At 38.3% G+C, this 25,197-nt stretch overlaps 3 protein-coding genes and 2 pseudogenes across 3 annotated transcripts; 3 read left to right on the forward strand and 2 right to left on the reverse strand.

Annotated features, from left to right (window-relative positions):
* Positions 1 to 278: 278 nt before the first annotated feature.
* On the forward strand, positions 279 to 1,104 carry LOC113105887 (ufm1-specific protease 1-like; annotated as a pseudogene).
* A 690-nt stretch (positions 1,105 to 1,794) lies between these two features.
* On the reverse strand, positions 1,795 to 3,809 carry LOC113105883 (endonuclease domain-containing 1 protein-like). The gene is made up of 2 exons (XM_026267252.1): positions 3,262 to 3,809; positions 1,795 to 2,621 (listed from the first exon to the last, which is right to left on the reverse strand). Exons 1-2 carry the CDS (start codon positions 3,553 to 3,555, stop codon positions 2,040 to 2,042), a joined length of 876 nt encoding a protein of 291 aa, XP_026123037.1. The 5' UTR covers positions 3,556 to 3,809; the 3' UTR covers positions 1,795 to 2,039.
* A 148-nt stretch (positions 3,810 to 3,957) lies between these two features.
* On the reverse strand, positions 3,958 to 6,041 carry LOC113105881 (endonuclease domain-containing 1 protein-like). The gene is made up of 2 exons (XM_026267249.1): positions 5,669 to 6,041; positions 3,958 to 5,494 (listed from the first exon to the last, which is right to left on the reverse strand). The coding sequence occupies exons 1-2, from the start codon at positions 5,960 to 5,962 to the stop codon at positions 4,895 to 4,897; spliced, it is 894 nt and encodes a 297-aa protein (XP_026123034.1). The 5' UTR covers positions 5,963 to 6,041; the 3' UTR covers positions 3,958 to 4,894.
* Positions 6,042 to 7,197: 1,156 nt separating this feature from the next.
* LOC113105864 (uncharacterized protein K02A2.6-like) lies at positions 7,198 to 11,709 on the forward strand. Its single transcript, XM_026267220.1, has 2 exons — positions 7,198 to 9,395; positions 9,955 to 11,709. Exons 1-2 carry the CDS (start codon positions 7,428 to 7,430, stop codon positions 9,961 to 9,963), a joined length of 1,977 nt encoding a protein of 658 aa, XP_026123005.1. The 5' UTR covers positions 7,198 to 7,427; the 3' UTR covers positions 9,964 to 11,709.
* A 2,126-nt stretch (positions 11,710 to 13,835) lies between these two features.
* Positions 13,836 to 23,744, forward strand: LOC113105853 (interferon-induced very large GTPase 1-like; annotated as a pseudogene).
* Positions 23,745 to 25,197: the final 1,453 nt, after the last annotated feature.

The following is a 25,197-nucleotide window of genomic DNA, read 5'->3' on the forward strand; positions in this document are numbered from 1 at the left end:
CTTTTTATATACTAGGTAAACATAGCACAGGATTATGTGAAACATGCCAAGTAATGGAAACAGTATGTATGAGCAGGAAAGAAATTAAATAATAATTGGATGCAAATAATTTACAATCAGAAATGTATTAATCACAAATCAAGGATCAGGTAAAATTATAAAGGCTGTTTTAAAATACAGTGATCTTAAGAACAGAATATAGATTTTAAAATGAAATCACTTCACCTGAAAGCTGATATGCAACTCTCTAATAAAACCACAGAAGAAGAAGCGATGAAACCACATGAAACGTTCATTTGTATTTATTTTTAGTGCTTGAACGGTGACTATCAGCCCGTATATATTCGTGCAGACATGGAAAGAGGGGCACCTAAGAAAACGGAGTATGTAGATTGGGGTAGACATGTTTGTGGACAAACTCCGATGACAGCCAATAACAAAACATGGAAGGATGCTTTAGTAAAGAGCGCCATCTCCAGCCATCTCCAGACTGTGACAGATGCTCAGTGAGACTGCCTCTATTATCATTATGGTTGTGACGGCAAGGAAGACAGAGGTTGGGGTTGTGGATACAGGACTATTCAGACCATGGCTTCATGGTTGAGTTTTAATCAAGCTCACAGTGTGAGCCACAGACACCCACCTAGTCTTTCTGAGATCCAACAAACTTTGGTGGAAATTGGGGACAAATTTGGGATCTAGGGAGGGAGTGGATTGGGACATCTGAGGCAAGTCTTGTTCTTGACCAGTTGTATGATGTTTCCTGCCAGTTTCCTGCATGTGCGGTGTGGCGAGGAGCTTGACCAAGCCCTGGAAGATCTTCATGACCACTTCCTTAGCCGTGGGTCACCTGTTATAATGGGAGGAGACAGAGACAATTCCTCCAAGGGGATCTTAGGTGTGTGCACTGGCAAACGGGGAAGTTATTTGCTTGTTATGGACCCTCATTACTTTGGCTGTCCTTTGGATAAAAAGTCATTGCAAAGTCAAGGTTGGGTTTCATGGAAAGCAGCTGGTTATTTGGATCAGTGCTCTTTCTACAATCTTTGTCTCCCTCTGACTGCTAAGAAGTGACTTGGTTTTTCTCCCATATGCAATATGCATTGACTTGGGTGGAACAAGGACTATTGTTAGGTGAACTATGCTATAAAATGCAGTTTTTTTGGCCTTGTGTGCAAAATTAGTAATTTTTCTGTTTTAACCCAATCATATGATTAAAATAATCAAATGAAAATGGCATTGACATCAATGCTCATTTCTTTCTTGTATTAACTTGTGCCTCAAAGCTGTCACAGCAAGAGCAAAGTAGTATTTGAATATCAAACCATGACAAAGAACTGATAAATGAACCGCATGCAACTTTTTAAAAATTTTAATATTTATATCACAGCTGAATCTGAAGTGTTAACAGCATCCTGAAGTTTGTCTGTTCTGTTTACATTTATAATCATTTAATCTCATTAATCTACCCAAAATGTGCTTTAGCTTTACAGATGGGAAGTACAGCATGGTATTAAACAAACTAACATCTAGGCTCTAATAAAGGGTAAAGATCAGAAATGAAGCGGTCTAGCTGAAACCTTTTGTCCCCAAGTAATTTATATCAGCTTGTATCTTTTAATGGTTTACATGGCTTTAAGTTATATCTCATGCAAAATTGAAAATTCTTTCAGTATTTACTCACCGTCATGTTGTTTCAAACCTGTATGAGTTTCTTTTTTTCTGCTGAACACAAAAGAAGTTGTTTTAAAAATGTGGGAACCAAACATCTACTGGCCGTCTACTGGTTAAGGGACACCAATCACCCACATTCTTCAAAATATCTTCTAGTATGTTCAACAAATAAACTCATACAAGTTGAGTAATGATGAAAGAATTTTCATTTTCGAGCGAACTACTCCTATAATTTGATGAATTAAAATATTATCATTTATTACACACAAATGCAATGCATACTCTTTTGTATTAAGTTTAATATAGTGTCTTCCATCGTTATGATAATGAACCCATTGGATTGGTTTATTATCCCCATCTAATATTTACGCATCTGACACACAGTCACTGTAAAAGATCTGGAAGTTCTTGTCCACCTCCATTTTGCCCTTGAGGAACTTCTCCAGATTTTTGATAGGAACCTCCACCATGTGGTTGTTCACGCGATCATTAAGACCGTAGGCGCCGAACGCTGGAAACTTATACCGCTCTGAGTAGGGAGCATTGTGATCGTAATCTGAGCAGCAGTAGGCTGTCCACATGAACTCTGGGATGGCCACACGATCTAGGTTATCACGTCGGATCATATTACCTGATGTTGTCACCCCAGTGATCACATAAGCCTTTCCATGACAATAATTGTTGAGCCGTTTGCGGGTAACCTCCAACTGTGTGCTCCAGGGACCAAAATTGAACTCCCTTATCAAGGGAACTACATTGGTCAGTGTGTATGTGGCAGCTTTGTCCAGCGGGTCTACCTGATGCTCATCGGGGCTCATTTGGCCACGTTCATATTGCACTACATCAACGTAGTCTTCTAATACAGCCTGCGTGTCTTCAAAGTTTTTGTGCATTAAGGAAGACTGAGGAAAGGGTTCCATGTTACTGCTTCCTTTATCAGTTGCCAGCTGTGCAAAATGAAAAATGCAGGTGATGAGCATGAGATTAAGATGGGTTTAGATTCTCAGAACCTAACCCAGATCACATTTAAACATTTCAGGAGAGAAACATTCAACTGTATCAGTTTAGTATGGAAGCAGATTCTTTATTTATTTACTTGATTATTGCAGTCATGTAAATATTAAAACGTTGAGTTTTTGAAAAAATGGTAAGAAGGTGTAATGCTCACCCAGGCAGCTTTTATTTTGATATAAATAAGTAAAAGTTTATTTTAATATGTGAGAAAATATCATTTATTCCTGTGATGGACAATCCAGTCTTCAGTGTAACATGATTCTTTAGGAATCATTCTAATATGCCACTTTCTGATGCTTAAGAAACATTTTTTATCAAAGTTGAAAACAATTATGCTGTTTGATATTATTGTTTGGTATTATTGTGGAAACGTGATACGTAACACAGGAATGTTCAAAAAAACAACAACAATTAAACAATTTTTTCAGAAAGTTTTTACTATATTTTTGCATTGCAAATGCTGTATTAATTTATTGCATCTTCGTTAAATAAAAACAATAATTAAAAAAACAGACCTTAAACTTTTGAACAATACAGAATATACTAATCATGTTTTTGTTAACACACACTCACCTGCGGTTCAAACATCCAGGGAATGTCGACCCGTTTTTCCCCATCTGATTTCTTGAAGGTGTATGCTGAATATATGGGGATGTGTTTTTGGGGGTCGTAGAGGGTAACAAAGCGAGGCTTGTCCACATAGCGCTGGCAGATCTTCTTTAGGGAAGTACTGAGGTAACCTCGTGGTGGAGTGCCCATGTAAAGGAAATCCTTACAGCGATCTACTTGGGAGAAGTCGTCCACAACTCCAGCTTGTGATCTTAATATCAAACACATCAGTGACCAGCAATAGACTGTGAGCTTCATGTTGTCCTAAAGACTTTAAATTGTTGTCTGTTTTCTCTGTAAAATGTTCTTTGGACTGAAAGTATCACAAAAATAAAAAAACTTAACTGCCTCTGCACAGGTAGGAAGAGAATAAAATGAGGACCATTGAAAATTCTAATGCAGGGTATAAAGTACATGCAAAACTATGTTCGGATAGTCTGAACTAACTGATAGATGGACTTCAGTGTGCCATTATCTTCATCATGCAAATCATCAAGGTGAATTTGCTCGCTGCTGGCCTAAAGTTCATTGGCTCCTTAAAGGTGAATATAGTTTTCCGGTCAGCCTGCAACCTGAGTCTGAATAGGAGGTGATAGAAATTTCACAAAATTATACTTTTAGAAAAGTTATAAATGTAATTTCGGAAGGGGTACTCCCGTCTAATTTTCCAATTAACATCAAAGTATAAAAAAACATCCTCTTACTTCTGTTGTTAGTTCTTTCAGCATCTCCTCTTCTTCTTTTATGCACATTAATTTATCTTTTGTTTCTCTGAGCCCTCCATTGCAGACATCAAGCCAAATCTGTTTACCACTAATGCCAAGATTATAAGCACACAAACTCGTGAAATGTTTTCTTCATAGATGTGAGAATAATAAATTGAATGCTAGATGGACTGTTACTTGACTTATCTTTCCGTGTTGCACACTCAGTTCAGTAAAAATTACAAGAACTCTTACACATACCTTCCAGCTGTAGAGTATATGCAAGTCACCACTGAGTTGTGTTCACAATTTCAGCAGTTAAAACATCTTTAAATTCACATTCATGTACTCACTATATCAACAAAGTGATATTTAAATGCAGTGATACAAGCCGTGTAAAGTCATGGACACACAACTTGCTCTGCAGTGTGGCATGATAATATGGAAATCATCTACAAAGACTAAGACGAAGTCTGATAGGTGACTTTTCTCTCTTCACAGGTAGTGTAGTCTTGCCTGACTGCATTCAAATTGAATTAAAATTAATATTAAAGCACATGCTACTGCAAGCCAAATTCAATCTCTTATTTATTTATTATTAGTTTGTTTACATTATGCTCTTGAATGGTTCTTACATTCATAATGTAAGAACAATTTAAATGTAATTTTCTCAAATTGTTCTTAACACTAAAATAAATCAACATGATCAAAACCTTATGAAAATTTGGGAATATAATTGATGTATGTTTACTCCTCGAGTATAAGCTCCATATTCCCAGTATTATATAAAAAAATTTAAAAACGGAGTACTTTTCTATAGATTCAATACATTTAAAATGAACCGATTTTTTTCTGAGAATTATTCCATATGTCTGAGTGTTGAGTCGCTTCATTCACTCCCTATTGGCATGTGAATTTTCTGTGAGACAGTCTTTAAAAAAGATGCTCACGCTTTTGTCCATGTCAGTCTGACTTTTCAGAAATGCCTCTAAAGCTTTCAAAGGCACTTCAGTAACACTGTGTCCCACTATCTCATTCAAAGCATATGCTGCATAAGTGGGAAACATGTATCGTACATCATAGGGTGAGTTCCGATCAAACCGTGGACAGCAATAAGCGGACCACAAATGCTTTGGGACGGCCATGCGGTCCTCTCTTCCTCTTCGGATGGTCACCCCTGATACAGTCACCCCAGTCACCACATAGGCAGGACCACGGCAGAAGTTATTCAGGCGGCGGCGTACCATATCGATATAAACGGACCATGGACCCTCCAGTAAGTCTGTGATCTGAGGTACTACATTTGTGAGAGTATAGGTAGCTGCTTTGTCTTGGTTGTCCGCCTGGTGCTGGTCAGGGTTGAGTGGGCCACGCTCGTACTCCACCGCATCAACATAGTCTGCTAACACAGCCTGGCTCTCCTCAAGCAGTTGGTCGGTTTCACCACTAGAGGGCAACTCTCTCATGTTTCCGCTTTCATCAGCAGAAACCAGCTGGGGGGGGGGGGCAAGAAATAAAAATCCATTGAAACTCATATTGACAGAACAGCAACAGTACCATTTTACTGCTATGTGATGAATTCTCTGTTCTCAAAATAAAGACCTTTTTTGTTCAAACGATGTAGAATATTTAAAATAGGCTACACAAATGCTAAGGTAATCTGCTACCTGTGGTTCATACATCCAGGGTGTGTCCATCCTCCGCTGTCCATCTGACTTCTTGAAGGTGTAAGCCGAATAAAGCGCCAAACGGCGTCTGCTGTCATACAGTGTGGCGTAACGTAGTTTATCTCCGTATCGTTGGCAGATCCTCTTCAGATTGCCCCCTCGGACACCTGTGGGTGCTGTGTGCATGTAGAAGAACTGACTGCATTCTTTAAAGCTGTCAGAGACTGTGCCACGTGCCAGACGCAAACCTGTTAATAGAAGAAGCCTGAAGATAAAAATCTTCCAAAGAGCCATCAGAAAGTGAGATGTTGACAAGTTCTCAGTATTTGTGACAACATTTCCAGTTTTTAAATGCAAAGGCAGGCAAATCCATTTGTTCTTCCATGGTGTTTCAAGCCAGACTGATAACTGAAAGTGTGAAAGCTACCATATGCAAAGCATAACCTTTTTTTTTTTTACCCTGCCATATAAACCTGTTTGACCAATGGAACACTAGGAGGTTTGACAACAGACTGAATGATCAGATTCTGCTCATAAAGGAATCTGGCTTATTGATGGAAATCACAGTATGTTTATAAAAATAAAATATAAGCACAGCCCATTGCTCACACATTAATTGACCAGTGTCTCATAATGGATTTTAACAGGAACTGACCGTACAATTTCATCTCACCATATGTTTTTGTAATACATCTTGGGCTTGGCACAATTCGTACACCCTTAAAAATAAAGTTGCTTAAAAGGTTCTTCACAGCGATGCCATATAAGAACCATGTCTGGTTCCACAAAGAACCATTAAATCAAAGGTTCTTAAAATAACCATCTTTCTTAAGCTCTAAAATGTTTTGTTTCAACCCAACTTTAGGTCAAATATGGACTAACCCAACCATTAGGTTAAATTTTTACATTACAATTTTAACCCAAAAGATGGGTTAGTCCATATTTTATCCAAACAACCCAGTTTTTGTTGGAGTGTAACTTTTTATAATCTGAAGAACTTTCTTTCGCCACAAATAACCTTTTGTGAAACAGTACAGTTCTTCATATTTTAAAGGTTTTTTTATGGAACTCGTGAAGTACCTTTATTTTAAAGAGTGTAGTTTTCACCTGTAGAAATGCACATCTAGAAGGCAAAATGATGGCCACCAGTTTTTTGTTTTTATCAGGATTGTATTAAGTACTAATGTACTAAGGGAGTGATATTGACATACCAAATTTAATATACAACTTTTTGATGACGCAAATTATGTACAGGTGGGCAGATCCGCACAGAATATGAATGTAATGCACTATGAACATTAAAAAAATTTCCCATAGAAAACCATTATAAAGAAAATGTAAATAAATAAACCGTATGAGTGAGCAGATTACTGGGACAATCAACCCCCCTTACCCCCCCCGCACCATTTCTCAGAAAAGTCATATTGTGTATGAGTTTCGTTTTAGATGTAAATCATAGTTTCATTTTCGCATAAGGACCATACTGTTACAATATGTTCTATATTGTCAGAAAGATGTGGAAGACCATGTATTGTTAATCTGTGAGTCCTGTGTTTTTGACGTCATTGAGATGCGCGAGCACGTGAAGTAAAGTGAGAGCACTGAGTAGCATGTGGTTGTGAGATTCCTTTATTTATATAAAATAGAGATATTACCAGAGAGAACCAAGCATAACATGGTGGCAGCGGTAAAGTACGATACAAAAGTGAAACATTAAGTTTGCTATCGAGAAAGCAACTGCGAGAGACGAGGTCCGATTATGGAGGGTGCGTTCGGATTGAAACCGCCAGCAAACTTTGACTGGAATGCTACGTGCATACCCAAAGCTTGGAAAGCGTGGGAAGAGGAGTTTTCCCTGTACATCGATTTGTCGCTTACAGACGCGGACAACAAAACGAAGGTAAAAGTTTTCCAATATTTAATCGGAGAAACAGGAAGAGAACTGTGTAAGACGCTGAGCGCGGCTCTGCCGGCTGACGGCGAGCTGACGCTGGAATGGCTGTTAACCGCGTTCAGAAATCATTGCAATCCAGCACCGAATGAAACTGTGGAAAGATACAAATTTTTCTCCAGAAATCAGAACTCAGGCGAAACGTTTGACAAATATGTTACTGACTTGAAAGTGCTGGCTGACACATGCAATTTTGGATCGGCGAGAGATTCTCTGATTAGAGACCGAATAGTATGCGGCATAATGAACTCGCACGTGAGAGAACGCCTATTAAGAGAGATGGACCTGACACTTGATAAGTGTGTAAGGATATGTAAAGCATCAGAACTGTCAAAAGAGAATGTGATGACTATTGAGGGTCAGAAAACGGAAGTGCATGCAGTTCAGAGAGTTAGACAGGCCCAGAGTGCCAAACAGACACAACCAGCTAAGTGCAAATTCTGTGGAAAACCGCATGAGTGGAAAAAACTGAGTTGCCCAGCTTATGGAAAGCAGTGCAGGAAATGTGGAAAGATGAACCATTTTGCAGCCACATGCAAAACAAAAGAGACCGTGCGAAAAGGAATACACAGTGTGGCAGAAAAGGAAGAAGAACCATATCAAGAAATCCTAAGCCTTAGTTCACAAAAGGAGGACAAACATGGAAAACAGCTGTTTGCAACCATGCTGATAGGTGAGAGGCCAGTAAAATTTCAACTAGACTGCGGAGCCAGTTGCAACGTCATACCCATTCAACTGTTAAACCCTGACACAGTAATGGAAAAGACTGAAGAGATTCTGGTCATGTATAACAAGAGCACTTTGAAACCCATAGGGAAGTGCAGAATAAAAATAAGAAACCCCAGAAACAGAAAACTTTATCGTCTGGAGTTCATTGTAGTGGAGGAAAGCTCATCAGTTCCCCTGCTAGGAAACAAGGCCGTGCAAGCAATGGATCTGGTAAGAATACAGCATGAAAACATTATGGCAATTGATGATATTGTTACCACAGAGAGATGCAAAGAAAACGAAACGTGGGGCAAGGAAGACTTACAACGAGAGTATGCTGATGTATTTGAGGGAGATGGATGCCTGGAAGGGAAATATAACCTCGAGGTGGATCCTGAAGTTAAACCGGTGAGGCTTCCAAAGCGCAGAGTTCCGGTGGCACTAATGAAGCATCTAAAAGTTGAATTAGAAAGCCTGGTAGATAGAGGCATCATAGCTCAGGTTGAAAAGAGCACAGATTGGATTAGCAGCATGGTGGTGGTGAAGAAACCAAGTGGGAAATTAAGAATCTGTATAGATCCAAGACCACTAAACAAAGCACTTAAGCGTCAACACTTTCCTCTGCCTACCATAGACGATGTTCTCCCGGATCTGACCAAGGCGAGAGTTTTTACAGTGTGTGATGTAAAGGACGGATTCTGGCATGTAAGGCTGTCAGAAGAGTCAAGTTATCTTACCACTTTCGCTACTCCATTTGGCAGGTATAGATGGATCAGAATGCCCATGGGGATCAGCCCGGCTCCAGAAGTTTTCCAGCACAGGTTGACTCAGGCGCTGGAGGGGCTCCCAGGAATCCGGATAATAGCGGATGACATCCTCATCTGTGGGGAAGGCGATAATGATGAGGCAGCGGAGAAAGATCATAACAAAAAACTGAGACAACTACTGGATCGGTGTAGAAACAGAAACATCAAACTAAATTTCAACAAACTCAAGCTGAAACAGAAAGAGGTGCCATACATCGGACACAGACTGACTTCAGAGGGTCTAAAGATTGATCCAGAGAAGGTGAGAGCCATAATGGAGATGCCCAGGCCGTCAGATGTGAAGGGGCTGCAGAGATTATTTGGTATGGTGAACTATCTGTCCAAATTTTGTGCACACTTGTCAGATAGCTGCGATGCATTAAGACAACTGACACACAGAGATGTGGTTTGGGAATGGACTGATATACAGGAAGAAGCGTTCAATAAATTGAAACAAACGATTGCCTCTGCACCAGTTTTGAAATATTATAATCCAGAAGAAGACCTAGTTCTCCAATGTGATTCCTCAGAGACCGGGCTGGGTGCAGCACTTCTGCAGGCAGGACAACCAGTTGCTTTTTGCAGCAGAGCACTTACACCCACGGAAAAAGGGTATGCTCAAATAGAGAAAGAATGCCTGGCAATCCTGTTTGGGATGGAGAAATTCCACCAGTACACCTACGGCCGGAATGTAGAAGTCCATTCTGACCACAAACCCCTAGAAACTATCACAAGAAAGCCTCTTTTAGATGCACCTAAGAGATTGCAGAGAATGCTTTTGAGGCTTCAGCGATATGATATCAATGTTGTCTATGTTCCAGGTCGACTAATGTACCTAGCAGACACTCTCAGCAGAGCGTACTTACCGGAGTGTGCTACAGAAGGATCCGTAGAGACAGAAATTGAGACGATTAACATGCTGCAGTACCTGCCCATATCAGAAGGAAGTCTACAGAAGATACAGACAGAAACGGCTAAGGATGGGACATCTCAGATATTACAGCAAGTGATAGTCCAAGGATGGCCGGAAGAGAAGATTCAGCTGAAAGAAGAGGTGAGACCATTTTTTTCAGTAAGAGAAGAGCTTAGTGTGCAACATGGTGTGATTTTCAGAGGAGAGAGAGCTGTAATACCAGCACAGCTAAGAAAAGAAATCATGGAGAGAATTCATGCTTCGCACTTAGGCATAGAAAGCTGTTTACGCCGAGCAAGAGACTGCGTATACTGGCCCGGGATGAGTGCCGCCATAAGAACATACGTAGGAAACTGTGCAGTCTGCAGAGCAGTGGATGCACGGCAGCAGAAAGAGACATTGTGCCCACATGACATTCCTATGAGACCATGGTCAAAAGTGGGAACAGACTTGTTTTCATTTAACAACAGAGCATATCTCATCACAGTGGATTACTTTTCAAACTTCTGGGAAGTAGACTGTCTCACGGACACCAGGTCAAGTACAGTAATACACAAGTTAAAGGCCCATTTTGCACGACACGGGATCCCAGACACTGTGATCTCTGATAACGGACCACAGTACAGCTCACAAGAATTCAAGCAGTTCAGTACAGCTTGGGAATTTAAACATGTAACGTCATCTCCAGCTTATCCACAAAGCAACGGCAAAGCGGAGTCTGCGGTAAAGACGGCCAAACAGCTGATGGAGAAAGCAAAGAGAGCCAAGACTGATCCATATCTAGCTATTCTGGAACACAGGAACACACCATCTCAGGGGTTCCAGGCCAGTCCGGCACAAAGACTCATGAGCAGAAGGACTAAAACATTACTGCCGACACATGACAGCCTCCTGCAGCCAGGTGTTGTAAACACAGAACACGCAGTAAAAGACAACCAACGCAAACAAGCATTCTACTACAACAGAGGAGCAAAAGATCTGAGACCTCTCCAGCAAGGAGAACACGTAAGAGTTCAGTTGGACACCAAACACAGATCTGACTGGACACCAGCAAAAGTGTTAAGAATCGCCAATAACAGATCATATACAGTCAAGCTGGAAAATGGAACTGTTGTAAGGAGGAATAGGAAACATCTCAGACCTGTGCCTGGAGGACCACAGAGAGCAGAAACACAAAACTTGAGGGACAAGATTGAACAGTCTAATCAGATGATCCAGCGGGATGAGGGACATTCACAGACAGTACCAGAGACACACACACGCACACAACATTCGGATAACAACAACAGTGTTGTGACAACCAGATGTGGCAGAATAGTCAAGAGACCAACACACTTGAAAGATTTTGTTTAAATCTGTTAATTGTTATTGTGACACTTAATCGTTACTTTGAGTATCTGTTATATTGTTGTTCTTAGTCAAAAGTTTATTGCATACAGTGACCTCAGTGACAGTAAAAAAAAAAAAAAAGGAAGGATGTTACAATATGTTCTATATTGTCAGAAAGATGTGGAAGACCATGTATTGTTAATCTGTGAGTCCTGTGTTTTTGACGTCATTGAGATGCGCGAGCACGTGAAGTAAAGTGAGAGCACTGAGTAGCATGTGGTTGTGAGATTCCTTTATTTATATAAAAATAGAGATATTACCAGAGAGAACCAAGCATAACACATACCACTGAAATGTGTTACGTTAATGAGCAAATATAATGAATATACAGCATTTAGTTAATACGTAGACAACGAAAATGAAAGCTAACGTTTTGTAAAAACGTACACTAACATGGTAAACGCTCGCGCATTTAATTTTTTATTTCAGTTGCCTACATGGTTTAGTCCTGTTGAGTCCTTTACTCAAGAGTATAAAAGTGTGAGGCGTGGTTAGATTCCTTTCAAATGCAGAGGTTTTCTTTCACTAGACGTGGATAACCAATTGTAAGTAGCTACCTTTAGTATTAATTGAAAATATTTGCTGAATCACTGTCTTAACCTGCCTAAAGTGTTACTGTAAATAAAAAATATATTTTTTTCATAGACTACAATTCAGGGTGTTGAATGAATATGTCTGTTACAGGCGTTATAACAGATAACAAATGAAAATAAAAGTCGACAAAAATTGTGGTTGGTGTTTAATTGCGTTGCTACGCAATTTTAGTGAGCGCACGCGAATCTCTTGAGAGTTTTGCAGTGAGATGCGATTATCTTTCTGACTCCACCAGTTGAGTCCCTGTAAACATGTGGTGGGGGTTTGTATTGCAAAGGGGAAAATAACTAGATTTTTATACTGTAGATACTGCTATATTATCTACATTAACTATATGCTGTTATATATAGAAGAAAAAAAAACTTTCATGGGCAGCATAGAATTTCATGCACTTTCACAACAAAACAAACGTTTTATCTGTATTGAATAATAATAAGTATACTGCAGGGCCTTTGAATGCTTGAATCTGATTGGCTGACGAACATTCTGAGGTGTGCAATTATTTTCTGGGAAACGCACGGCGAAAGTAGTTCCAGGCAGCTCTCCTGACCGCATTACAGTTCCATATCACTTCGCATAGTTAACAGTAACGGTCACGCAGTTTGCACAAAAATTTGTTGTCAGCGCTGCCCTGACGATTTTATCAGTTAGCCTGTATAGTGTAGCAACTTGGCTACACGTGACATTTCTCACTAACGATGTAATAACAGACGCTGCAGCATAAGGGGCCGTTCACATATCGCGCCTAAAAACGAGTGGAAAACGCCAAGCGCGCCACTTTCTTCTTTCCAAAGCGCTCGGGCAGTTGCGCTCCTGAGGCGTCTGCCTTTGCTAAGCAACCATGACCCACTCTCTCCATGAACACGCGGAAATTTTTAGCAAATGATAAATTGATTTACAGCACTAAGAATCGCTTGCAGTAGCTCTGCTATTAAATTTATTTGAAAATGGCTATACATAAACAGCTATGGTCAGCTGTTCTTTCGTCTTGGCTGAGCTTTCAACATTGTTACAGGAAAGGATGGAGCTGATTGTTAAGTTCTTGTCACATGACCCGCGGTGCGCTTGTGGCATTGTGGCATAGCTGAGATGTTTTTAACTCTATGCGGTGTGGACGCGCCTGGAAAAAACGAGCGCGTCGCTTCCATTATGAGCGCGCATACCGCGCGCCTACATTGGAAATAACGAACTTGAGCGCGCAAAAGACGCGATGTGTTTAGAGACGCACAGAGGTACGTTAGAATAATTCACACAAGCTCACTCTCTCTCTCTCTCTCCCTCTCTTTCTCTGTCTGTCTGTCGCTCTCTTTCTAATAATAACTGCATTTTAATGCTATCAACGGCTCAAGCCTCTGTTATCAGTTTTAAAATGACGTTTTGGTGCTAGCAAAGGGGATTGGATGGTTCGCGGAAGAAATAGTCCTACTCACAATAGCGATTTAAGTAAAAAACCGGTCAAATCCCTTTACATAAATCATCAGATCGATGTCTTGAGGTGTGGTAATCATGAGATGAACTAATTAATTCTCTTTCCGGCTCGAGACCGCGTTGGTTTCGCGTATGGGGCTGTCACGTGATTAAGGAACGAATCAAACTCGACCCGAAAGACTCATGAGATGAACTAATCAATTCTCTTTCCGGCTCAAGACCGCGTTAGTTTTGCGTATAGGGCTGTCACGTGATTAAGGAACGAGTCAAACTCGACCCGAAAGACTCATGAGATGAACTAATCAATTCTCTTTCCGGCTCAAGACCGCGTTAGTTTTGCGTATGGGGCTGTCACGTGATTCAGGAATGACTTAAACCCGAAGACTTCTCAGATAATAGGTGAGATGAGCTAATCACAGACTGAAGACCCAGGTAAAGAATGAGTATTTTTTTCTTTATCTCATAGCATTTTAGTTTTGTATTGTTTGTAGTGTGATCGACGTTTGCGTAAGTACTAGATGTGTTGGGGAGGTAGCACTTAATATTTTAATAACATTTTGCTAAAATGAACGAAATGAACGAAATGACTCGAAAAAAGGTTCGTTCATTTTGCTGAACGAGACTCAAAAGTCCGAGTCGGTAAAATGATCCGAACTTCCCATCACTAGTAACCATGGTATAAACAGAATAATTGACGCCGGACCGTTAAATTCAACGGCCTGTCGTCAATTACTCCTATACAACATCTTTGTTCTCTTTCTCTGTGTCATTGTTTCTACACTGGTATTTTTTTTCAACTAACTTTTTTATTTATACCATACAAGGCCAAGGGTGTAACTTAGCTTTTGACACTGAATAAAAAAATAAAATAAAAGAACACCCAATCATTTTCACTGTTTTGAAGTTTTCCAACATATTCATAACTCTTAAACAGTCAAGTATGTTTTGGAATGCTGTCTTCATTTGGCTAAAATACCATTAACCCAGCCTACAAATGTATGTTCTGAGAACGTTTTCCAAATGTTCCCTTTTGGTTGTAGGAACGTTATTTAGAACGTTCCAAAAAATCTAAAATGTCCAGTTTGCTTAACGTTCCTACAACGTTCTTGAAATCTACATTTCATAAAAAATATATAACATTCTATGAACGTTTATTTATAACGTTCCAAAAACTTTGAAATATCCAGTTTGCTTAACATTCCCAGAATGTTATTTGATAGTCAGCATAATGTTCCTGCAATGTTCTTGAAACCTAAATTTTGAAAAAAAAAAAAAAAAGAAAAACGTTCTATGAACGTTTATTTTTTAACATTCCAAGAACGTTAAAATGTCCAGTTTGCTTAACGTTGCTAGAATGTTATTTTATGGTTAGCATAATGTTCCTATAATGTACTTTCCACTTAAATTTTATTAAAAATAAAACATTGTATAAACATTAATTTGAACATTACAAAGTGTAGCTTAATAAAGTGTTATTTTCAGGTTAGCACTGTTGCAACATTCTCTTTCAACATAATGTTTATTAACACAACATTCCAGATCCAAGCAAGCATATAATTACATGTGCATTTCAACAGGTATCTGAATCATTAATCACTTTCAAAAATCTCATTAACACATTGAACAGACTGGTGAAAATTTCATATCATGTAAAAAAAAACATTAAGTCCCCTGTAGTCAAATATTGTTAATATTAATGTGTAAATTCTCATTAAACCACAGCTTAATGGTAATTTTTTTTGTTTTTGCTATAATGTATTTTTAGTTTTGTGATTTTTTAAAGTTTTTTACATTTTAACGTTCTTGGAATGTTAAAAAATAAACTTTCATAGGATATTGTTTTTAAATAAAAATGTTGTTCTAAGAACGTTTTCTAGCAACCTTATAAGAACATTCATCAGGTACAAATAACATCCTAAAGACGTTTCGAGAACGTTTCTAGCAACCTTACAAGAACATTAACAACATTATGAGAACGTTCCAAAAACGTTAATTTTAATAATGTTTTGTTCTAACATTTACACAACTTTTAAAGAATGTTAGTGAATGTTCCTTGGAACGTTCCCTGTTAGCTGGGGAGTTGTTCTTATCTTGGTGCTGCGCTTCTCTTCTGGTGAACTTTACGCCATGTAATAAATGCGCACCCTTGAAAGCGCACAGTTTTCTACATAAAAACTTTAATTGAACTTCTTAGGTAATATCAATAGTATAAAGTTTCAGATGCGTAGAAAATTAAAAAAAAGAAATACATATATTTAATTGTTTGATAAAAATTACTGCCCTTGCACTCGCTGGATATTGGTAGGGACATGGTGCCCCCCCCCCCTCCAATTCTACGCCCCTGCTAGAACATTACATTATTGTTTTGAGGAAAATATTAGGACAGGACTACAGTGGTAATGTTAAAGGAACTATATAAATAATACAATATTTTTGTAAAGTAATTAATCTGAACTGCAAATAACATTTTTAGCCATTTTAAAATATGCATCCATTTAATTTCAGTTGTATTCCTAATATCGTGAAAGCACAAAGCACAATTATGAATGACATGAACCATGTAAATCGCAGCCCAACTTTCAATTAAAAAAATAAAATAAAAATTATATATATAAATTAAAACTGCTCAGGTAATTTCAGGGGTAGGCTATGATACATATTCGCTTTAGTAACTTTAGACTTATATTCAGCTAATAAATAAATATGCTGCATTTTTCTGAAATTATTGTATGATTGTTTGGGCAGTCTCAAGCTATAGCTTAAACATTTCAAAATACAGTCGGCTTCAGATCGGTTTTAATCTATGCACAAATAATGCAGCCAAATAATTCTGATTGGGTTGGTAGGACTGTCATTTAGGTGGACTCAGCCCACCCCTGCCTAGACTGGAGCCGGCCCTGGGTGCTATACCACGTGATTGTTGTTTAAGAATTTTTTATAAAGTAATAGGTTACATTTGTAATATTTATCCAAAGCTACTTACACATTGGCTATCTCATTCATTTTGACTATGACGAGCACTGAGGCGGATGAACCTAAAAATTACATAGACTATTTTGGCATCCAAAGAACAAACAGAGTGGTACAGTGCAATGGAGCAGCATCAAGAATATAAAAAATATTGGTGACGTTTCCATTGCAGATGGAAATTTCCTTTACAAAGCTTTGAATAGTGTGATATTATTTAATGTAAACTTGTACACTAATGTAAATAAATGAAGTCATAATTAACTACTTAATAGTATAAAATAATTATTGATTTATAGTCTACTAATTTATTTGGGCTAATTAAAACTGGATCAGTTTTCCTTTTAGGAGTCTAAGTCAACTCACAAGTAGTTGGAATGGACTGTCCCAGTGAGGAGGAAGTAAGCATCTCTTTCTTTCACTTTCATGAGACAGATTTGTTTGCAAATGATGTGCCTTTTATTAGTCACTGAGAGTTGCATACACTTAATAATATTTGTCAAATTTAGTCTTGAAAAATCTGAGTTTGCATGCCACTAATGCTTTAAAAACTTCAAATTAAGGAATTTGCAGATGCTAGTGAATACATTGAAGATGAACAACAAACATTTACTGCAGGAGCACATGCTGTTAAGTCATATCAAAATGAAGATGTTTCCATGTTACAAGGTAACAAAATTATGTATATGAATGCATAACAATATATAGGATACTGACTTTGATAAACCAAATGACATTACTTTTCAAATGATAAAAATATATTGGTCTTTTTTTCCCTCAGATATCCATGCACCAAATGCAATCTCAGTACAGCTTATTGGGACCAGTTCTGTTACTCTTGCTTGGGATAGTCCAGACAACATAACTACATTTGAGTTGACCTACTACAGTCTCACATCTACAAAGACCACTACTATCACACATTCCTCAACCATAGAGGTGGAAGATCTGTGTCCAGGGACTGAGTACACTTTCAGCCTTGTTTCTGTATCAGACAGTGGAGAACGCAGTGTGGAGGTTAAAGCGACTGCATGCACCAGTAATTATCTTTCAGTCTGAACTTAGAATTGTATTACAGCATGTCTTTATAATTGACCAAAAAAATAAATGACATTATAAATATTTGTATCGTGTTCATTGCAGGGCCACTCCCACCTGAAAACTTCAAGGTTGAGAGTGTGGGCACCAATTCAGTTTCTCTTATTTGGGATGCATCTGGCAGTGAGGAGAGCAGTTTTCATGTTGCTTGCAGCCAGAATGGAAGAATGTTTCAGGAGAAGATGACAAATTCAAGAACTATGGATTTCTGTGACCTAAGTCCTGGAAAGAAGTACTGTTTTAACATTACCAAAGTGCTTCCAAATGGCAACAGAAGTAAAGAAGCAGTCACATATGCTCAAACCAGTTAGTAGAATAATATCCAACTTCAATACAAACATTGATATGCCTTATTTTAAACATTTATTAAAAAATGTGTATTGAGTAAAATCAAACAAATTTTTTTTTTCAACAGAAACAAACATCCAAAGCCTTTTACAAGAATTGGGTTTGGAGAAGTACTACCCAAATAAACTCTCCCTCAATGATGTTCTACAGATTGAGAAGAGGTCAGTGACAGATGAGCCAGCCCAGTCCCTATCATCCTTACCATGGCTGTTTCTAAAGAAACTGATGATGGTGAATGTGACTGCAAGAAGTGTCAAATGTTCATCTGATGAGAGTGAAGATTTGTCAAGCTTAGATTTTAACAATGAATCATTTGATTTTCTGAATGATCAGTACAACAGTGTAAATCCTTTAGACATAGTGTCCGCCCTTTTCCTTTGTTCAGATGGTTTCCTCCAACAGGAAATGGTCTCAAAAATGTCAATGTGTCAGTTCTCTGTGCCTTTGCTTCTTCCAAACAGTGACACTCACCAGTGCATGTTAATGCTTTGGGCCATGAGAGATATTGTGAAGAAATGTAGACCTCATTATTTGTCAGACCCAAGAGGCTTTGTGGAGGAGAGAATTGTTCACTTTGAGCTCCCCCTAGTTTCTTTTGTTAGACTTGGTGACTGCAGCATTTCTAAATCTCAGATCTTAAACAAATTGCTTAGCAACCCCCAGCAGTATCATGACACCTTTGTACATCGAGATATGGATTGTGGAGACATTCCAAGAAAGATATCAAATGGGTTAGTGGAGATGAGTTGGTATCTACCTTGTGGAAACAAAAACATTGATGTTTTTCCTGAACCCGTGGCTGTCGCAAACTTGAGAGGCGACATCAGTACCTTTGAAACACAGTACACCTTCCTATGCCAGACCTCCACTGCCGTTTTTGTGTTCTTTGACAATCTGGACACAAACTACAAGTTACTCACCAACCAACATGCTAAAGCACAGTTTTTTTTAGTAGGCAATGTACAAAACAAAGCATTTGATTTCGATCAGTTGAAAAGGACAGCTTCTGAAATGAGTCTGAAGAAAAACAACATAATTCTGAAGAACAATCAAAATGATGCAAATTTTGTAAAAAATCTGCTTTCTTCAGTGAATCTCATAATTAATAATCATTCCAACAAAGCACGTCTGGAGGGAATGGACAACATAGCACATGAACTCGGAATTTTAGTTGATGAAGACATCCAGGAATGTCAGAATGCTAAAGATAATGCACATGCCTTGACGAAAAATATACAGGACACACTGCAGTTCAAAGAGACACAGCTTCCCCTTCAGGGTTAAAATCTGGAAAGATTTGGCAAAACTGGAGAAAGAGGAATGCAGACTCCGGAAAGCTGGTGATCAAAACATAGAGGCATACAAGAGTGATCTCCAGATCAAAAAGACTGAACTCAGGAAACAGCAGAGTAAATATGATATCTCAGATGCCATGTCCTGCTTTGTTAGTGCACTATCAAGTTCAAATCAGGAGAGATCCTACTTCTTGAAGTGGATGCGGATGAACCTTGACAATATCTCCCGAAAAAACCTCTCTAGCCTCAGAGAACAGTACAAAGAAAAGTGTCAACAATTTTCAGAAAACAAAGAGGAAATTGCACGGCTTGACCAACAGATCTCTAACAGTTCTTTAGGAGTAGAGCACTTCCTGCGTGAAATGGGGCAACTCTATGAAGCTGCGGTGTCGCTTCCAGAAAACATACAATCACGTAAACAAATGCTCCACTTACCCAGGCTATGTGCTCAGCTGATGTTGGATGGCTTCCCTCTGGAACTGGTTGATGGAGATGCATCGAATATTCCTCTCACATGGGTTAGTGATGTGCTTATGTATTTGAACTCTTTGGTGCAGCCAAATAATAAAATCATAGTGGTGACAGTTTGGGAGTCCAGAGTACAGGGAAGTCCACTTTACTGAACACCATGTTTGGAGTACAGTTCGCAGTCAGCAGTGGACGATGCACTAGAGGAGCTTTTATGCAGCTGATAAAAGTCAAAGAGGACATCAAGAAAAATCTCAGCTGTGATTATTTAGTGATAATTGACACCGAAGGTCTGAAATCTCCAGAGCTGGCAAAACTAGATGATAGTCATGAACATGACAATGAATTAGCCACACTTGTTGTTGGTTTGAGTGATATTACAATTATCAATATTGCAATGGAGAATTCCACTGAGATGAAGGATATTTTGCAGATTGTGGTCCATGCTTTCCTTAGAATGAAGGAAATAGGTAAAAAACCCAAGTGTCAGTTTGTCCACCAAAATGTTGCTGATGTATCAGCCCATGACAAGAACATGAGAGATCGAAAGCTTCTGCTGGAGCAGCTGAATGAGATGACAGAGGCAGCAGCTAAAATGGAGAACAAGGAGGACTATAAAATGTTTACTGATGTGATGGAGTATGATCCAGAGACTTGCAATTGGTATATTCCTGGACTCTGGCATGGAAATCCTCCAATGGCACCAGTGAATGCTGGCTACTCCGAGTCAGTCTATGACCTTAAAAAGAACATGATTGATGTAATTGGAGAATGCAAACTCAAAACATCTGGAAACAACATAACAGAATTTTTGGAGTGGACAAAAAGCTTGTGGAATGCAGTCAAATTTGAAAATTTCATATTTAGTTTCAGGAATAGCTTGGTGGCTGATGCATACATGAGACTGTGCACAGAATTTCATAAATGGGAGTGGTCTTTCAAGAAGCATATGCACTTGTGGTTAACAGGAGCTGAAACCAGAGTGTCAAATTTTGAGATAGTCAAACTGAAATCAGACAAGTCAGATCTAAAAGATCTTTTATGCAACCTGAAACAAGAAGCTGTCACCAAGCTTGACACCTTGGAAAAGACCACAATGGAAAACCTTTCCAAGTACTTTGAACAAACAGAGGGGCATGTCTACCTTGTGGAAAAGTACAAAGAAGACTTTGTAAGCAGTGTAAAATCTCTCAGGAGGGAAACTGAGAGCTCTCTGCTGACACAGCTTGAGGCAAAAGTGGACATTAGGAGAGGAATGAACAATCTGGATAATATCAAGAAAACATTCACTGATACAATGGAGAAAAAAGTGCTGGGCCTACTGGAGGAGTTACGCAAAAACAACAGCTCAAAGAGTGATGCACATATGACTGACGAACAACTTGACAGATTTTTTGGACAAATATGGCAAGACACCTTGCATGAGCTGTCGTTTACTGGATTAAAGGAAAGAAATATATATGATTGTGTTTTCAGTCAACTTCGACAAACATGAAACAGAAGGGAAGTTCTGTTGCTGAAAAATTAAGTAAAGTGAGTCTGATGAACTTTGGAACAGAAGTGTTCATAGTCGCCAAAGAATTCTTTTTGAAAAGGTGGATTAAACGCATGATCAATGACAACTCAACAATGGACCTTCAGAATTTGGCAGATAACATCATTCAGACATGCTCTCAATTTGTCTCGGACAAGACTTCAAATATTTCAGATTACCATGATGCTTTCATCCAGGAGATCCTACATATCATAGATAACAGATTGAAGTCCAACAAGAATATGGGGTTTTCAGATGAATTTGAACTTTCCTTGAAATTACACATTTGTGGGTTTTCGGCAAGAGCATTTCAAGAAATGCATGAATATTTCATCATGGTCAGTGACCCACGTAGATGCCTTGATCAGTATAAAGACAAATATCGCAATGATTTCAAGGACCTGTTCCATGATCGTGATCAGTGTCAGAGAAAGGCTGAAGAATTCACTACACTGTGCTTGATGCCTGCAGTGGAATCTTTCATCTACAGTTCCTTGGGTCCAGACATTGTGGACAAAATGCTTCAGGGAAACAATGCATTTAAATTCAGCACACGTGCATTTTTCCAGTACTCACTCCTAAAGCAACTTGTGAATGAAGATAAGTTTGAACAGTATGTGAAATACATCAGCTCCTATGAAGGCTTTGTTAAGGGCTGGATATTAGATCAAATCAACAAACAGTTTTCAAATGACCATGAAGTGTCTGAGTTGGAGGAACTTCACCTTAGAGGGATCACCAAGGAGATACTAGAAGCTGTCAAAATGGCACAGAATGAAACAAACAAGAATGGAATCAAAGGATTCATCCAGTGCATATGTAGGAAGCTTGGACAAAAGCTTATAATTCCCAAAGATGCTCTAGATACAGTAATGGCCTTAAACAATGCATCTCAAGAGCCATTTGCAAGCTGGCTAACTAAATCTGTAGAGGAGATGGAACAGACACTGATGGAACAAATGAAAAAAGTTGACATACAGGGCAAACTCTGCATGCTTAAAATGAAACCCCAGGATGAGCTCTTCAAACGTGTGTTTGGATGTGGGAAACAGTGTCCATTCTGCAGAGCTCCATGTGAGGCTGGTGGAGAAGCCCACACTGATCACTGTGCTTCAGTTCACAGACCTAAGGGACTTGGCCAGTATAGATATGAAAACAATGAAAAATTAGTGCCTAATATCTGCTCAACAGATGTAAACAGTGAATCACAATTTAAGTGTTTTCAAACTAATTATGACTATCATCCTTACAAAAGATACAGAGAAATCTTTCCTGATTGGCACATCCCAGCAGATCCTAGCATACAGGCCTCAGACTACTGGAAATATGTGATGGCCCGTTTCAACACTAAGTTTGCTGAAGAATACAAAGCTCGCCCTGCTGATATCCCCTCGACCTGGAAGTCCATCACAAAGCAGCAAGCAGAAAACAGTTTAAAAGAATCTTTCAGCATCAAATAAACAATTATGCCACAAGTTACCATAGATTTCTTGATTTAGCTCCACTTTCACATTAATTAAATTTTTTTTTATTGATTACCTCCAAAAAGTTTCAGCTATGTTCCAGTAACCAACAATAATACTTGCACTTAGGAACTGGAAATGACCATGAGTTTATCATATCAATGTGAAAGACGGTTTAACTAGGAGACAGAAAAATGCCATATTGCAACGTGCAACATATAGTACAATGGTGAAATGTTTTAGAGGTTAGTGGTTATTTTTTCAAGTTTGTTATTTCATGAAAATCTCTTCTTAACTTCCTGTTTGTTGTCAAAATAATCTACTTTAGTTTTTCATTTCTTTAGAATGATATACTACAAAAAATAAATAGTTAATACTTTTTAATTAGTTTACTTAATTCTAAACTATGAATAAAACAAATGTTTTAAACATGTATGTATTGATACTGATGTATTGTGATTTTTGACTATGTAACCAATTAAACAAACAAGTGCCTTTTAATTAAGTGCTTGCTTATAAATGCAAATGTTATATCCTATGTACTGTAGAACAGAACTGCATAATTATATGTTAAACGATCCTAATCTTGATCCAAACACCTATGAGTTATATGAGTTTTTCCTAAATCATAATGATTCTGCAGATTCTGTCTGTCTCTGTTATATAGCTATACGATCACAGTGTTCTTTGTATGTTTAGGAAAGCAAATGAGTTATATAAATAATTAGTAGTTTGATGAAAAGAAAACAAGAGCCTGATGTCTGGCTATGAATTTCTTTAATGTTCCCCAGATCAGAGTCACAGCATACAGTGTGTAATAACTTCTAAATAAAGAGAAATATCATCACCTTATTTATATATTTTTTACCATTCTTTTTAAAAAATCCATTATTAACATGTTTATTCCTCATCAACTGTGGTGTTCTGATTCTGAACATATATATAGTAAAACAGGGCAACAGGTGTAAATTTGCTTTAGGACCCAGTAAAATGTATTTATTTTCTTAGAGGAATAACGTGTGTTTCATTTATTCAGTAATCTTTAAACCATCAGACTTGACATATCCAGATCCTTGTGCACCTTTAATTTGGCATTATTTCACTAGATGCTTAATTCATTCAAAAAATAAAATAAAATGTATAATAAAGTGTACAAATGAGACCATAAAACAATGCTTTCCTCCTATTTTAGATGTTTCATTAAATCTCTAACACCGTTTGGTAAGACTTCAATGCTACAACAAGTTCATGGCAGATGAAAAACTACTCATAACCACCATAGTTTCCAGTGCTTACTTTGCCTAAATAAACTGGACGTTCTAGTCCATCTCCATATCAAAGAATTTTGAAAACTGGTAGGATATGTACATGAAACAGACAGCCAATCATACTTGTGCAGAAATATGACTAGCTGTGATGATTCAAGTGACATTGGTATGCTACATAATACACTCGTTATATCTCTTTATGCTTAAATATGGGAGCAATTCATCCTCTCCATCCTCTGATCTCAAAACTAAATGAAGCAGCAGAAAGTGAATTTAACGAATCAGATTCATCAATTTTGCTGGTGGCTGAATTAGAACTTGCACCTGTTGTCCTGGTCACAACGTATTTCAAATTTCAAACCAGAAAGAAAAGCCAAAAGAAAAGAAGAACAAACAAAACATTTAAACAAGTAACTGAATATTTACAAATATTTTCAGTTGATTTGTTCTTACACTTAAAAATGTACAGTTCATTTCTATTCCTCCTTCTCTCACTGTACGTCTACTGAAGACCCAATGAATGGCTCGGAATGGATGTAGACTCTTTATTCTGTATGTACCACGACATTACACTCTAGTGGTTGAGCGTCCAAAAACAAACGAGAGAAATAACAAAAGAGTCAGAACTACTGATTATTAGAACTGAGGTTGTTTTGTACGCAGCTCTAGTCAACGCCTCATAGTTTGTTTCAAATGGAGTTCAGTTATACCTACAACCACACAAAAGTCCACAGATGGTACATATTCACAGGTCCAACCTACACTCTCGGATCTCAGGAAGGTACTTGCAACCAAAAGTTTGTTCCAATCTCCCTTCGTTTATTGTCCGGTTGTTGTTGTTTTCAGTCAAACACTGCGGAAGAAAGTTCTGTTTTCATGAATGAACCTCCAGCATGTTTGCTCAGGAATTAGAGTCTGTTCATGTTTAGTACTATGTGCAGCATACTGGCGTTAGTTCTTGCTCCATCATGATGGTCCTGGGCATCTCGGGCTCAATACACTAGAGCCAACAGTGAGACAAACCCATTTCACAATCCGTCATCCTCCCGTGACACAGCAATGGCAGACAAATAAGACTAACAAGGCAAGAGAACATAAGTGATCATGTTTATCCCACAGCTACTGTCCAGTGATTCAGAGCCATTTGTTCTTTAACCTGAACAATCTGATTGATTTTTCTATATAAAGATCTGGTTTGCCACCACTATTTGCTGTGCTTGTCATAACCTTGTCAAAAAGTGTGCAGTGCAGACAGATGTGAGATATGTAGAGATGTGGGTGAACACATCAAACTGATAT

This window comes from Carassius auratus, chromosome 7, assembly GCF_003368295.1.
Source record: "Carassius auratus strain Wakin chromosome 7, ASM336829v1, whole genome shotgun sequence".
Lineage (NCBI taxonomy): Eukaryota > Metazoa > Chordata > Actinopteri > Cypriniformes > Cyprinidae > Carassius > Carassius auratus.